At 31.9% G+C, this 17,514-nt stretch overlaps 1 protein-coding gene across 1 annotated transcript; it reads right to left on the bottom strand.

Moving 5' to 3' along the window:
* Positions 1-2,590: 2,590 nt before the first annotated feature.
* LOC129312388 (glucomannan 4-beta-mannosyltransferase 2) lies at positions 2,591-7,232 on the bottom strand. The gene is made up of 9 exons (XM_054954971.1): positions 6,685-7,232; positions 6,429-6,527; positions 5,896-6,148; positions 4,734-4,844; positions 4,453-4,589; positions 4,223-4,336; positions 3,920-4,119; positions 3,608-3,832; positions 2,591-3,222 (listed from the first exon to the last, which is right to left on the bottom strand). Exons 1-9 carry the CDS (start codon positions 7,012-7,014, stop codon positions 3,069-3,071), a joined length of 1,623 nt encoding a protein of 540 aa, XP_054810946.1. The 5' UTR covers positions 7,015-7,232; the 3' UTR covers positions 2,591-3,068.
* Between the last annotated feature and the right edge of the window lie 10,282 nt (positions 7,233-17,514).

Here is a 17,514-nt window from a genome sequence, read left to right as displayed (position 1 = left end):
CATGTCAATTAGTTAGAGAATATGTAATGCCATATGTGGGTCAATAAGATTTTGCCAGGTCATTCTGATCTTTGTTATGAAATGTTTCGAATGGAAAAACATTTGTTTAAACAACTGTACATGACATTAGTTGATCTTGGTCTAAAAAAATAAGAGTTGAAGAAATAGTTGGAATGTTTTTAAATATTGTTAAACATATAGTTTGTAATAGGATGATACAAGAACGATTTCAACATTCAGGAAAAACTGTTCATAAAAATTATCATAAAGTATTAGTTGTGTGCCTTAACCTAGCCAAGGCAAATATAAAACCACTTAATCTTTTGTTTCAGCGATGTCATTCAACAATTCAAAATGATCCATAATATTGGCCATTCTTTAAGAATGCTATAGAAGTAATTAATGACACTTATGTGCTATGCGTGGTTAGTATTGTTGATCAAATCAAATTTATTGAAAGAAAGAGATATGTAACATAAAATATCATGGTTGTTGTGATTGAAACATGTGTTTTACTATTGTGATTGCGGGATGGGAAGGTACAGCTTATGATGCTCAAGTATTTGATAATGTCATATCAACTCTTCAATGAATTTTCACATCCACCTATAGGTATATTTTATTAAAGTCACTATAATTATTATTGCATTGATTTAATGTTAATCAAATTTACAATACTTCCTTTTATTTAATAGGTAAATATTATCTGGTTGATTCTAATTATCTAACACTAAATAGGTATCTTGATCCATATCGTTGTAAACGTTATCACTTTCTAGACTTCAAGTGAGTTGTAGGATTTACAAACAATAATACTATATTCAATTATTATCATTCAAGTTTGAGATGTACCATACAAAGAACTTTTAGGGTGTGAAAGAATAGGTTTGTAATTATATGAAAAGTGCCCAAATTTAGACATAAAACACAAGTTCAAATTGTTTGTGTAGCAATGGCAATACATAAATTTATCAGGAGAAATTCAATTATTGATGAGCAATTCACACAAGCTAAAAATGAAAGTGTACATGTCCATGAAGAAGATATCAATATTGGTGAGCCATCCTAGTCAAATCTACCTAGATTGCCAAGATAGATGTAACATGTTCATAATATAATCAAAGATCAACTCGTAAATCATATCAATTAAATATGAATTTATTTTAGGTGTTCATGATTGAATATTTAAGATATTTTACTTTTTAATTGTAATGTTAAGTTTAATATTTTTTTTATTTATTAGTTAGGCAAAAATATAAAAAAAAATATGCTTATTTTTGCTAGTGAACATCTCAACTGCTTTTGAATCAAATCATTCAAATAAATTTCAATTTATTTAGCTAACTTTTGAAAAAAAAAAGGTATCTAAACATAAATTACATTATTGACTTTTCTTCTAACCTTATTTTGCTAACTTTAGTTAAATTTTAATCTTAATTGCAAATTTTTTAATCCAAACATACTCTAAAGCTTGGTTGGATATTCGATTGTTAAAACTAATTTAACCAAATATGTTAAATCAAATACGAATTAATTTTATATAGAATAATATTCAATTCTCAATCAAGGGTGGATACTATAATCCAACACTCACCCCAAAAAAAAATTGACCGATTGAAAATTGCTCTGATCCTACATTATTAACGTGAAGACATGATTGGACTCGAGGCATGAAGAGGAACCGGCAAATGTTGCCAAATGCTAAAAGGGTACTTTGCCATCAAAAGAATGCAATGAAGCATGGTTATGACAAAGCCATTGTGGGGGTTTTCTCTAAGCACTTGGCTTTTCTTTTTTGGAATAAAAGGCTATGGGTAAACTGTGTTAAGTGATATGATGTGTCATATCAGCGTACAGAAGATTTATACAACTAAAAGGCGGAGTATTCAAAATATAAACTCTAGGACTTTCGACAGGAATTTGGTGAGCCAACCAATCCGCACATTTATTTGCTTATCTAAAAACGTGATCAAAAGTGACCATCTAGTCTTTCATAACAAGATCTCTAATTTTATTGATAGTAGCAGTAAGGGGGTGATTCATAGAGAATTTATTACGTATATAAGCACTTGGCTTTGTAGTGCTGGTTGGCAGACTCGCAATTCCCCTTTAAAGAAATCTTTGTTTGACGGTTCGGCATTGAGAATATCAAAATATGACAAACTGCTTACATGTGCATAACTAACTGCACATGATCTCCTATTCCTCGGATTATTGTTTTAAGTAACATAGAATAAGAATAAAGAAATTAAAGTGCCCTTGGGTGGAATCTCTATCTATCTTCTCAAACATCGTTTTTACTTTTTCAACGCAGGACTAACTGCCTATGTTTATAACATGCTCCTTCTACACACACTGGAGGTTTTTCATATATCAGCAATGTTTGCCATCTCAATCATGATTTTTTTAGATGTTGTATTTGTTTACATTCTGGAATATAATTTACGAAATATAGGAGCAAAACTAAAACAATAGACATGAGAATTGAACCATGGTGGTAATATTTTAACTCACAGAAAGTAAGTTATTCAATGCAATAATGAAGCTAATGTTAGACTAATTCTGGTAATTGGTGGTAGAATCATTCATATTTGAGAGCATGGTATATCTATATATATGATGAAAACAAAACTTATATAATTCATTTCAAGTTCACCTATATTATCCAGCAGATCCGAGGGCTCCAATTGACCAAAACCAAAGCTTATATAGAGGATCATGAAATAAGTACAAATTCTCATAGAACAATCTATGGAAACAAAAGGACATTATCTACTAAACTAAAAACTCTAATGAAGCACATTTTGGAAGGTCATCTTCCTTGCCTCAGGTCTATGTAATGCTTTCTGGAAACAATAATAGTAATATCTGTCTGTGATTTCTGAGAATCTTCTTGACTTTGATAGCTTAGGATCTTGGGGAAGAACTTCTCTTGCCAAAAAAATAATTCATGGTTTGGTGCATAGATTTGTTTCTAAAAGAAATCAACCCTCTATGCATTTGTTTGAGACACATGTAAAACTTAAAACTACAGCTCTGGAGATGCCGACGGACTCTGATCAAGAGCTTCACACAATGGTGCCAACATAGCCAAATCCAACGATGGAAAATGTTATGGTCTGAAGGAAGAGGTACACAAAGTAGTTGTTCTTCCCATGTACATAATCATAACATCCACAAAAGAAGAGGAAGACTGCAAATCCCAGCTCTAGTAAATTAAACCTGTTCGTGTTCAACAATGAGCGTCAATATCCACAGTTAGCCTTGTGAATGAAAATAAATGGCATGGCTTAACATGAAACTGATCTGGCCACTAAATACTCAGTCATAACTAAAGCGCGTCCTGACGGAGAATTAAAACAGTATGGTATTGCGGCTATTTCAAGTAGTACATTACTCTCTTATGACTGTTTGTGTTTTATTGATGGTTTCCCATTAAATTGTGGCATTAATCTCCCGTAGAGAAACTGATATGAGGGCAATATTGAAAACACAAATACTTTTTAAATGACTGAAATAAGACAGTGAAACTATAGCGATCAAATTTATGAAGAATCTATCATTAAAAGACCAAAATATTCATGATGTCGAGGATAAATAACTTGACCTTTCGGCTAATTTGAGTCGGGGTTTTTTGATAGGCTTGGTGACATTTATCTTGTTCTTAACAGCATCTGCTTTGTTCTTATTATTCACGGAGTCTCCAAGTTTTGCAGTGACAACCCACTCATTAGCTCTCCCAGCTTCCAGCAAACCTATAAAAGTAGCTTTGGTACGATGCAGAGACATGACATTCTCAAAGAGGATCCAGTAGAACAATAAGTGAATGGACCTGCCAAAGTTCAAAAATGTGATTGGCGAAACTTGAAACGAAAGGACTGAACTTAAGACAGAATTTGAAGCAAGTAATTACTGAGACCTTGGAGTTCCCACTGAATTGAGGATGGTGATGATGGAAGGAATGTAAACAGCTCCCCATATTGGAACATGAACCTCAGGGACTAAAATTGTGAGGGGAAGCGCCACACAGTAGAAGAAGAAGGTCACCATATGGGCTATGATTTTACGTACAAAGAAGAAGCTATATATCACATACACTTTCTTCCAAAACTTCACTTTCTGCATGATCAAATTGTGTACCATAAAAAGAAAAATCAGCAAGTTTCTTCGATTTAATCCCCATGTCCCCTCTCCATAGTATCATGTTGCTGAAAAACCTAACCTTGTTCCTGACAATCTCCATCACCATTTTGCGGAAAAGATTAGCAGGACCACAAGACCATCGATGTTGCTGAAAACGGAAGGCCCTTAATGTACTGGGAAGCTCACTCTTTGCCTAAACGGTGATTCAAAATTAAAGCTAACCACCAATATCAATCACTATATATAGACACTCACACATACATGTATTATGTTTGCATGTATATATAATGTGTTGAGCAGAAAGAATACCTGGAGGTCACCAAGGTAGAGAAATTTCCAACCTCTAAGGCTAGCACGAACTGCAAGATCCATGTCTTCCACAGTTGTCCTGTCTTTCCAACCTCCTGCTTCATTGATAGCAGCAATTCTCCAAACGCCTGCTGTGCCTGCATTTATAATTCCGAAACAGGAATTATCTTATTAATGACCTTGACGTAAGCATGAAACGAAAGTAGCCAAACATTAAATATCGTTGTGAATGATGTCGCAGAAGTGTCTGCTAATGAATGAGGGAGAGCCAATTAAAATACCATTAAAGCCAAAGAAGGCATGAGTAGCTGACCCAACTTCTTGCTCCACTGTGAAATGGTAATCCAGAGACATCTCTTGCATTCTCGTTAGTATACATTCGTCCGAATTCACTGTCCAAAAACCGCACATTTATGATTTTTTTTTCTCTTGCTCAATCAACATTCAACATTTTCTTTCACTTTTCTTTGTCGTTTCTATCAAAATTTATAGGCCAAGAAACTAAAAATTGATCAAAAGAGGGCCGTTAAAAGCTGGTACTCTATGAAGTCAAATTACGCTCCTTGTTCCCATGCGACTCAAACAGTAAAATGCCACGTCATCATAGATATGAATGGGAAGTGTCGGCAAAAGAAAGGGTGAGGTCCACCGTCATTCACATGGGCAGCCAACAGTGTTATCTAATTCTGAAAACACGTGGGATGGGCCTCAGAGCTTCTTTTTTTTTTTTTTGGCCTGAGATGGGGATTAGAGCTGAGTTTGCAGTTTTGGATGGAAATGAAAGGACAATTTTGCCCCGATAGCATTGTAGCTGCAAAAGCTGGTTGGTTCGTATAATTAATAATTAGTAAGCCGGCATTCTGCATACATCCTCCTTCTTTCTCACGCTAGGAAATGAAATGACACGACTGCCCCGCAACGACCGTCGCAGTTTCTGCCCGTAAGTTCGAGGAATATGCCACATCGACAACGACGATGTGGATCACCATGGGACCGCCTCACCCGCCAGTTGTCGATGTGGATCACCATGGGACCGTCTCACCCGCCCCAACGATGACATTGACAAGGACAATCGAGTCATTTCAAGAAGTTTGATCGCAAAAATCCTTTCCAAAATAAATGTTAAAAAACCACGAAAAATAGCACATAAATTATGAGGGGGGGGAATAAAAAAGCAAAATATAAAACCTCACCCAATCAGATGCGAGGGTTCCCGCTTTGTTATTCTTAGTAGAAAATATAATATAAAATAAGTTCATGATAACCAAAACAAAGTTACAAGAGGAAAAAAAGTACAAAGACTAGCCGAAATTAGTTTTACTAAGCAAAACTCGAAATGCCACCACCACCGACACGGTTAATTTGACAGATGAAGCAAAAGTTAACGACAGTTGATAAAAAAGCAAAATGGTGAAACAATTTACTGGGCTTTGCTTAGCTTACCGAATCTCCAGCGTGCTTGAACCAGAGCCAGGTCGGGGTTGCCATCCAAGAAGGGAATGGCTCGCCGGAGAAAGTCCGGCTCCGGCCTGAAGTCGGCGTCGAAAATGGCCACATACTCGCAGTGTTTCACGTAGCTTCGCTTGAGCCCTTCTTTCAGCGCACCGGCTTTATATCCAGTTCTGTTCTCCCGTATTTGATACGTTATGTTTACCCCTTTGCTTGCCCATCTCAGGCACTCTTGCTCCACCAGTTGCTGTAATTCCAAACTGAATGTTTCAGCAAAATCCAAACCACAAAATATTGCAGAGATTCCATGCGTAGAGTTCGTCAATTTTGGGAATTTGCATAGAAAAACAATCATGGCAGTGAGACTGCAACAATGCTCCAAAACCATCAACATCTCGGAGAAAGTCTCACTCCCTCTTTTTTTTTCTCATTGTCTTGGGATTTGAAACCGAAACTTGAAATGGCTAAACATTCATGAGGCTACACTAAATGATTGTTTGCTTTTCTTTCTGAAAGATTTGAAGTACCTTGATAGCCGGGTCAGTAGAATCATCGAGGACTTGGATCACCAGACGGTCCGAGGGCCATGAAAGCCCGCAAGCTGCTCCAATGGAGACCTTGTAAACCTGACCCAGAAACCACCCAATGCATAAACCGACAAAAGAAGATTTCAAAGTTTTCTCATTGAACATTGAACATTGGGACATCCAATTAATTCTAATTAAGAGTTTTCTCCTTCCGCAGAAAAGAAAAGCTAACAAACAGAATATCATCAATTCTAACCTCTCTTTCATTGAACATTGGGATTTGGACAAGAACGACTGGGAAATTGGAGGACCCCAATTCAACATCGTCTTGAATAGGCTCGTATCTGTAACGCTGTTCTGGTTTTTTCCAGAACAGCTTGACGAGGATGATGACGACTCCCATATACAGCCTCTCGATGAAGAGCATGAGAGACATTGCCAAGCAAATGTAGACTCCAAGGTTCAGAAGTGGCACAATTAATGGAGTTTTGACCACTTCCCATATGAGCTTAATCTGTCCCGCGAGGTCGTAACTCGCACTTCGGATTGTGTCCGGCATGAAGAATTTGGGTTCGGCTTCGACCATTTTAGATGGAATTGGCTAGTACTATCTGAGAAGAAAACAAAAGGGAGAAGAAATTGCGGAAGGTAGAAGATGAAAGCCACCTCTCTCAGACGAAGAAAAGGTACCTCGCTACAACTACCACTGCCACACAATGCTTCTCTCTCTTCTCTATCAGAGAGAAACAGAGACAGAGCATAGCAGAGGAAGGGGAGTGAGAGAAGGGGGCAATAGATGGAGAGAGAGAGTAGGGATTAATTTATAGTCGATTTTCGCTCATGAATTCTACGTTTTTCTCTTTCTTTTATGTATTATTTAATTTAATTTCATTAGATTAAAATTTTATTCGGTATGGTGCCAAAAAAGCACTAGCATCAATCAAGTCTTAATTTATGTATTGAAATCTGAGTTTACTTGGTTGATTAAATCATTAAATTATTAAGCTAATTGTTTTATTGATTCAATCAAAATATTTTGTTGATAATTAACTAAGTCACAATTTTAACTATTAACGTCTTGATGGATTCAATTTTCAATATTTCAATCAATTTTCATTTTAATTTTCTTTTTTCTTATTTCAGTTTTGATGCAGGGACGATTTTATTATTTAAGGATATTCTATTTTATAAATATTGCAAAGTATTTTGTTGGATTAAAATAAAATCACTCAGTAGAGCGGAGTACGAGTGAAAACTAGGGATTCACCTTGCCTTTAGGTGAAAAATGACTAAACAGATAAACAGTTACTTGGTTACCAATTTTCAAAATTTTCAGTTATAGTATTTCGTATAAAAGGAAATTTTATAGAAAGTGCAACCCAAGAACATTTTATGATTACAATTTTTCTGTACCAAATCTTGAAAATTAAATTAGAGCATCGGTCATTATGATGTGGATTATGTTTCTACCAGGGTCTATGAAAATAGACGCGGCCCTGCACTCCGTAACCGTCGCTGCCTCCCACGACGGCCCAGTGGGTGTGAATTGTGATGCAGTCACTTTTTATCTCGAGCTTCACATGATATGGGAAGTTGATGTGCTTGAAGAATAAAATATCTGGAGTTAAGAATTAAGATTTATCGCTAGCTGAAGATTTTGTCATTACTTGAGACGCTATGCCCCAGAAAAATCATGAATGGCGGGGTGAAGAGCTTCTGTAAAAAAATAAAAATAAAAAACATGATACTAAAAACGTAGTCAATTCAATCAGTTGATTTGATAAAAATGAAAAAACATAAGTTTTAATCCATACACTTTATTCATATTTTGTTATAAATTTTTTTACTTTTTTTTAATATTTTAAATTCTTCAATGAATAAAATGTAAGGATATCAAAAAAAAATACAAGAATTTATAATAAAATATGAGTAGAATGCAAGAATCAAAAATTATTTTTTATTTGATAAATTATTGATTAAATATCTTAATCAGTTCAAAGAAATGTATTATTCATGGTCAATTATCACAATTTAACTAAAATGTTAATTATCAATGATTTTTTTTACCAGCAATTATTAATGATTGAAATTGTATCTTGATCTTTGGGTTTCTTTTCGCTTTTTTTTTTTTTGGGGGGGGGGGGTCCGAAAAGTGAGAAGAGGGAGGGAAGATATACAATAATGAGGTGAAAGTTGACCGAGCATCAGAAGCCATGAGTACTCACATTTATTGGAAAACGGTTTATGAAAGTCCTACAATTTTGGCCTCATTTATCATTTGGGAGAGATTGTTGTCTCTCCCTCCCTCTCTCCCTCTCTCTGAGAACGGCTGAGGCACATGTGCCTTCCATTTATAGAGAATCCGTATTTTGGTGAGGTAATTAAGAGCAACCTTGTGCGTGATCGAGAACTTACATACGGTGCATGAGACACTGCTACTTTTTTCTTTTACTTTTTTTTTTTTACTGAGCTTTATTGCAGATTGAGGTATGTATAAATAAAAAGGTTGATCTGGACAATAATGTCCACCACTGTTAATTAACGTCGTTTTTATTGAACTTGTACAAACAAAAAAATACTGTGGTTTTTATTGAGAATAACTCTTCATTGTTTTAATTTGCACGCTCTTACTCTCGTCGTTATTTTTATTTTTTTAAAAAAAGTTGTTGTTGACATGAAAACCTTAATTATTCTTTAATCAGAAATTGATGACCGGGCACTAACGACATTAACAATCATTCGTGCTTTCTCCCGCTGGTAATTGATCCTTCGTTGTTGTTTAATCGATCTGAAATTGTTGGACAAGCAATTGAGACATTAACTATACAGAGAGATGCTGTTAACATTCTCACACAGTCTGTTAGTAAAATTGAGAATAAAAATCGGACTTAAAGGGCTAGGTCTAAAGACCTTGTTTAAATAAAAGTTTAGATTTTAAAAATTATTTTTTTAAAATAATTGAGTTTGAGGACCTGATCCAAATAAGTCTTATAAAAAAAGACCCAGGCTCGAACTCGAGCGGCCCTTCAAGCCCGTTATATTATTATTATTATTATTATTATTATTATTATTATTATTATTTTGTGGATCGTGTATTTGAAGTCAAGAAGGACCTGTTCGCCTGAAACCCTAATCCTACATACGTTACATTATTATTTATTTTTATTTATTCTAAAATTAATTTAATATACTTTAATAAATATTAGTTGACAGTATAAAATTTTTAATATTTTTTATTTTTTTATAATTATTATGTTTATGTATTTATAAAAATAAACCTTTTTTAATCAAGATTTAAATTTTCTTACTAGAGTTCTAAATGTATATTGTTTAATTTCTAAAAAATTACAAAAATTTTTACTTTTTTAAATTTTAAAATATTGTAATTAATTTATAGTGTTTTTTATTTTATTTTTAATTTTTTTCAAAACAAAACTTACGAGCTTAGCATTAAATCCTTCAAATAAGAGTCAGATCTTAAAAAAAGGGTGACAAATAAAAAATTAAACTTAAAGGCAGCCCATATGGGCGAAGCTGCCTGTTTTTCCAAAGCTGTTAGATATCAAATACAAAATACAAGACAGTTATGATAGTAGAAGGAATGAAATTAATTGAGTCCCAAAATAATAATACATCCCTCCTATATACATATAAAGTATTTTTAACTGAATTATATATATTAATAAAAATTTATTATTTAATTGAAATCTCATTAAATCAGTAATTTTTTAATTTTGCTCCTACAAATTTAATTAATATTATGATGGTGGTGGGTAAAGCCATAAAGCACACAATTAATATCTTTTTGTTATAAAACAAAGACAAAATTATATAATTATTTAAAAATATAATAATACCTCTTATATTTAAGAATACTATTTTTTTAAAAATACCTTATATACAACAGTATATGTGAGCCCCAAAAAATTCGCCAGGAAATAAATTGAAATATGGTAGCGCTGCGAATATCAAACAGCATCAATTGCAAATCAATTGTTTTATTTTGGCAATAAAAAATTAGAAAGGGAATGAATATTGAATAAATATTATATCCATTTAATGCTTCATGCATTCAGGCTTTAGTTTCCTCAACTCCATGCATGGTTAGGCTTATGATGAATAAAAAATAATATATGTTCTATTAGAGTATATTCTTTTTTATAAAGCAATTCTAACCTTTGTATTCCATTCCATGTTTAAACTCACGTATCAATGGAAAAATGAGTAAAATCAAGAAGAAAAACCACCCGCGTTAAAGGAAGACAATATTAGAAAAACTAATACTTATTCAAGTGTCTTATTTACGTGGATCAAATATTCCTGTAAAAAACCTGGTTAAAAAAAAATGTTCCTCCAAAAATGCCTTATTTAAAGGTGCGTAAATGGTATATTATCAAATAATTTACTTCAAGGAAACGCCGTTGGTTCGTCGCTCAATAAAGGGGGTTGATATACGGGGAAAGGGAAATTATGAATAAAAGGAATATGTAATTTTTTTTTTTGGGTCAGAAAGGAATGTGTAATTTTTTTTTCGTGTAATAAACACTTCTTTTTTAAATAAATTTTTCCATATGTATAAGAGAAATGACATTTAAGGTCATCTCAAGAAATTTTATCCCAACAATAACCTACAAGTTCTCAATTGAATATTGTCTTGTAAAAATAACTAAACATGTATTTATTGTTGTTAAAAGTTGAACCCAAACTTATATTTTTTGTTAAGATTTTTTTAAAAATTTAATAAGTTAAGGTTCAATTTTTAATAATAACATATATCTATTTTTATAAGATAATATTTAATTAAGACTTTATGATTCCTTACTAGAACTCCACAGTCCCCTCTCCTCTCGCTAAATCAAAATTCATTCGTTGTTTCCCTCAATGAACAATATGTGAGAGCTTCTTTTCATGTTCAATGAACAGAGCATTGAATGCACTTAACAATATTTACGTACAATGAACACAGCATTGGGCACACGCTAAATAATGTTTATTACGTGCGACGAAATTAAAAAAAAAAAAAACAGAGATGCTCCTCTACCAATATAAATAGACCACGCACGTAACAAAAAAAAAAAAATCAAAGGCATCCAGTTTCTTTTTCTTTTATTTTTTTTAAGTACCGAAAAATTGAACATATTTGTAGAATAGATTAGAGTGACCGTATGCAAATTTAGGGGCAGAGATTCTCGTCTCTTCCCTTTCCATCCTCTTCCGTTTTTTAATTATAAGGTTAAAATTTTGGATGATTGAGATTTGATCTTTTATAAAATATTTTTTTAATTTTCATTTACTATGATTTTAAACTCTTCAAATTAAATTTTAGTAATTTTAATTTAATTATTTATTTTTATAGTTTAATATTATTAATATAATTTTATAAGAAATTAAATTTAAACTCTTCAAATTTTGATCTAATAGTTAAAGAATGGAAAGAGAAGAAGAGAGAATCATGGCCCACAAAAGTACGACCTCCGTTGATGTTATAAATAAAAAATACTACTTAAAAAGGGGAATGTTGAAGAAGAGAAAGAGAAGCAGTTGGGTGTGGAGGATGAAGAGACGAAATGAAACCCTGGAGTGGCGACTCATTAGGTAAAATGGTAAACCCCAAATAGATGCAATGAATCACTCCGCATGTAATGCCAGTCCATGAGGTACGTATTTGGCGTGCAATGTTTTATAATTGGTCAAAGGTAATTGAAACAGATTTGATTGGACTTAGGTGGTTGGATTAGCCATTAAAGACGGAATATAATGTCCACCCTCGACAAACAAACGCATCCGACGTGTCAAGGAGTGAACGGAAACAAGAGGGAACGGGTATGCAGGGTGTGGGGACAAAGGGGCAACGCAAGAGCGTAGGGTCGTTCCCATGTGGGAGGGCTCAGAGTGGGGGAAAACAAGAAGAAGGCTGCTTCATTATCGAGATAAAAGGGCCAACACGTGCTCCTATAACCCTCTCCCACTCTTTCTTCTGCTTCCTTCCCTGTTTGTGTTGTACCCCCGCTGATAAAGCAACCCTTTCCCTCCGCCACCCTTTTTGTATTGTACCCTGCTAACGTCTTGTAAGTGGAAGGTCCCCTTCCCACTTGCAGTGTCAGGCTATTCATCCTTGCCCTCTAATTATTAAAGAGAGAGAGAGAGAGAGAATGTATCAATATATATGTCCTAACTAATTAAATTAATGATGGCTAATTTTTTTTATTTTTTAAAAACTAAGTTGTAAATAGTAATTCAAATGATTACAAACAATAATTACGCTTACAATCTAAAAGTAACATCTGAATCTTAAATTTTTTTATAATTAAAACTTTTAAATTTATAATTATTTAAATCAAGGATGTAACTATCTTCAATTTATTTTCTTGGAGAAGGGGACTTTGGGTCGGAGTTTATTTTTGGTGCTCATCAGTATGTTGAAATCTAGAGATCCTAATTTAAATTATTATTATATATTTTTATTTTATATTTATTAAACTAAAAATTTATAAAAATTATAAAATAATTTAATATTTTTTCTTTTCAATACGATATATATTTAATTTGAATTGTGTAAAGTATAATATATAATAATTATAAAAATTTTAATATTAAATGGGATCCTTTAAATTAAATTTAGACTAGATTAATGATAAAAAAATTTATAATTCTTATAAATTTTTATTTAATAAATATAAAATAAAAATATATAATAATAGTTTAAATTTGAATTCTCGCACCTGATGACACTGAGTCGAACCCCCTTTGGGTCCTAGTTCAGGATAAATACGTGGTACAGTGATTAAAAAATTTAGGCTCCTAATCGTTGACTTGACCGGAAAAAAAACTATTTTATAGTCTTAATTTCCATCTATTTTGATTCTTACAATCAACCAGACTATTCAGCTCGTGAAAATTACAGGCCGCGTTCAACATGAAGTAACCCCCCCCCCCCCCCACCCTCTGTCTATTCTCGGCCACCTAAGCTAAGAGATTTGACTTTCTAGTTTCTACGATAGAGAGTCAGGGCGCATGGCATGTGATGATTCCTTCAAAACATTTTTAAATTCATTAACTGTCATCTATAAAATAAGTCTGAATAATTTTACACCCTTTAATTAATTTGATTTAAAATATATTCATTATTTCACTGCCATGCCTTCCATTATTGTCTCTTTTGTAAAGTGAGTATAAAATTATTAAACTGTGAATCACTTATTCCACTAGAAAGAATACTTTGTCAAATTATTAGATATCTAATAGGAATGTAAACAAGAAATAATACCTATAAAAACATTGATTATGACAACTTAGAGGAGAGTATTAGCTAGTTACAATAATTTATTGTGAGCATTTTCCTAAATCGTACTTATTAGTGATCATGCATGTCCCTTGGGGATAGGAGGCTAAAATTGTACATCAGGCACCCTACATTTATATTTGCTCTTGGAAAAATTCCTAAATTGTGCACATGTATTTTGTCCACTCTTATCAAGGAAGCGATGTGGTGTTTGTCGCCAGCTCTTTAAGGTCAAGTGTAATTGATTAGTTTCAAATTTCAGGTGAAAAAGTTTAGGTGGGGTTTCTCCAGATCAAGCCTTGTGCATAGCCATTTCCTTTATTTTAAATTTTAACTTTTCTTCTTTTCAAAAATTGAGTCTAATAAAAAAAATTAGTTTCTCATGACATGATAAGTTAAAATGTTTGTCAATCTCTACTCTCAAATGCAATCGCCTTGGGATCTTGTGAGTAACGAGGGAAAAATTCTTCCTATCTTCTATTCCTTAAGGAAAAAAAAAAGGCATAAAAGAAGGCACGGCCTTTTATTTTTCTCGTAGTTCATAGATAGGGAAAACCTTGCCCCCTTTTTGAAGCAATAGAGCCAATATAAGTAAATGAAGAAAAAACCCAATCATATACATTAAACACGTGTCTTTCATTTTGCATCAAATTAAAAATACTCCATCCGTTTGAAATTATAAAATATTTTCAAACAAAATTTCATATATCAATAAATATTATTAAATATATTTAATAACTTTATTTTTTTAAAATAAAAATATAAATTTTAAAATATACTTATAATTTAATATATTAAAAAGAGAAGAAATGAAAATTAATTATAGAAAGAAAGTATAATATTAAAATTAATATATTTACAGAAACCTTAACCTAACAAAAGTACCTTATATTTTTGGGCAGATGAATTTTTTTAAAAGTGTCATATAATTTAAAATAAGAGAAGTAGTAAAAAGTATATTATGAAAATGTATTTTATGAAAAAAGTTAACTTGCTACCCAATTAAAAAAAAAATCACTCATAATAATTGTTGAACAAGTATGAGGTGGTTATTACGGGCATTACCGCATTACGCGTTGCATACGCTGTGCTGAGAAAATTGGCTTCCTTTTCTTTTACACGGTAGTACTTACTCCCTTCAGTTTTATTTATAAATTATATTTTAAAAAATACATTTAATTTTATTTATAAATTATGATATAAATTTTTATGTAATTTAAAATATATTTTCAAAATTATCCTTTATAAGAGAGAATAAATAACATGATATTACTTTTTAAATTTATTATATAGGAGTATATTTAAAATTCTACATACTTTTATTTCTTGTATTTTTTTTACATTAATATTGATGAGTTTAATAAAAATGATTTATAATTAATCATTTTCTCCATCCATTGGTCACTCGTTAAATTAATCATTTTCTGCTAATGTGACATATGCATATGGCCTAAATTAATGAAAGGGATTTTCATGGATTCTAAGAATGTCTTGGATCAAATTTGATATTTTAATATTTTATAATTTTATATTAAAAATAGAGGAAATAAACCTTTAAATTAACAGATAAAATAAACCTCTAAATTAATAGAGGGATTTTCCCCTAACATCTACATTATTCTCTTATTAAGTTGCTTTTTTTGTAGCACATTAACAGGATGGGTAATATTTTCTAAATAAGTATTATTTGTTGGTATGTTGATCCTGGTCTATCATATTTTTTATTTTATCCCTAATATTATAATGTACAAAAAGTATTTTGAATGGTGTAATGTTTTAGAGTAAAATAGTTAGTTGATAAAAAAATTACAAAGCAAGACCTAAAAAATTTAAGAAAATTAACCAATATTAAAAATATGATCAATTAGTTATTTATAAATTTTTATAAAATTATTTTGAGCTAGTAATATTTAAAATATAATGTATAAATTTCAGATGAATAGTTATAAATAATATTTAAATTATTGAATATCAAAATATTAAAAATTTTAATAATACTCATTAAATTTTATCTTAGCAAGACTTTAGGGTGCCAATGCCCTTGATAAAAAACTTTAGGGTATCCGTGCTTTTAAAAAAAGAGTTTAGAAACAAATTAATGTTAAAAGACATGATCAAAATCTTATATGTCATGAATCCCACACACATGCTATGTTGGCAAAAAACAAAAACAAAATTAACAGATTATTAATCAAAATAGTTTTTTGCTCATCAAAAAAATGATTCAATGGTCAAATTGCCTTACTTATCAATATAATGTATCCAATGTTTCTAAAAAAATTAGAGATAAAAATAAATTTTAATGTATACATTATAGTACCAATTCTTGCGTGTAATTTTTTTAAAGTATGCAAGTGTTCTCCAAGTAAAAATAATTATATTTGATGTATGGTGGAATATTAAATATGAACAATTCTATATATATTAGACTTTATTTCTTTGTCCGTCATCGCCTTTATTCTTAGCTTTCATGCTCTCTTTATTCAAAATGTCAGCCCTTTTTTCCCCTTTTTCTTTTTCTCTTCACGGGAGTAATATCAAGGGGGGCAAGGGAAAGCGTGGACGTAGCACATTAGCACACAGTGACGGATTCTATCGCTTTCCAAAAACATAAAGCAGACAAAAAAAAAGGAAAAAGAAAAAGTCACAAGTGAGGGCTTGTAGGTGGAAGTGTAAATAAATTAAATACGTACAGGGATCAAATTTATTTTGGAATCAAGCGACTCAAAGCGAGGCAAGCGAGTAAGGGACAATAAGGAAAATATCCACAACAACGTCACGATGTGGCCTTTGCTTTTCTGAAACTGGGCGAACGATACATCCATTACAAGAGACTGTGTGTTAATTATATGCGTACAAATCCATTGCTTTCAAAATCAACAAGAGATTTTGACAATTCTCTGCATTACAATTCACTTCACTCCACTTTAATTCTCCCCCTCTACCCTCTCATCTCCAACACTGCTCGTGCTCGGACCCTCGTGTCTTTATGTTTATACCGTTCTCAATTTTCATAATTATTATTTCATATTATATATAATTGAAAAAAACATAAGTATGCATTATTGCCCTCTCTCTCTCTCTCTTCATTGAGAAACTTGAACTATTGTATATTTTTTGATATCCCTTCACCAATAATTGACGCAATCATCAACAGTTATCATGCCAGACTTCATAGTTTGTCTCGTGCATATCTCCGCCGCTTGCTGACCATTTTTTAAAATAAAACAAATAAGTAAATAAATATACCACTTTGCTTTTGTAAAAAGATAATTAGAAGATTTATTTGCCCGTGAATTGCTAAAAACGGACTCCTTTTATTCTTACCCGCCATTCCAACTGACTCTTGTTCGCCGCAGCTACTGCCCACTAGTAATTCAATGCTTTTTATGTGGTTGGACTTTTTGTTCTTTTTGACCCATCCGCTGTATGCTGCTTTATATTCTCATCGGTCTTTTTTACAAATCATTTTTAATTAATTTATTAAAATTAAGATAAGTTAGTTAAAATAATTTACTTTTTAATTTTATTCTTACATTTAAAAGAAATTGATTTAATGTATAGAAAGAGTTTTTTTGTAAATTAAATATTGCACTTCTCCATGAAATTTGCTGGGGAATACTTTTCAAATCATACATCAAATGTTACAATAACCAAGACAAAGTGATTTATATAAAAGATCAACAAAATTTTTTAAAATATGACTTATAAAAAAAAAAAACTTAAAGAGAGTATGTCGAAGATTTGAATCCATCTCCTCTTAACCAACTAGTTAGCTGCGCCCGATAGAACTTAGAAGTGACG

This window comes from Prosopis cineraria, unplaced genomic scaffold (assembly GCF_029017545.1).
Source record: "Prosopis cineraria cultivar Desert tree isolate PC_DT_omini unplaced genomic scaffold, ASM2901754v1 PC6, whole genome shotgun sequence".
NCBI lineage: Eukaryota > Viridiplantae > Streptophyta > Magnoliopsida > Fabales > Fabaceae > Prosopis > Prosopis cineraria.
The sequence above is the reverse complement of the archived record's forward strand: the minus strand, read 5'-3'. Positions and strand labels throughout refer to the sequence as shown.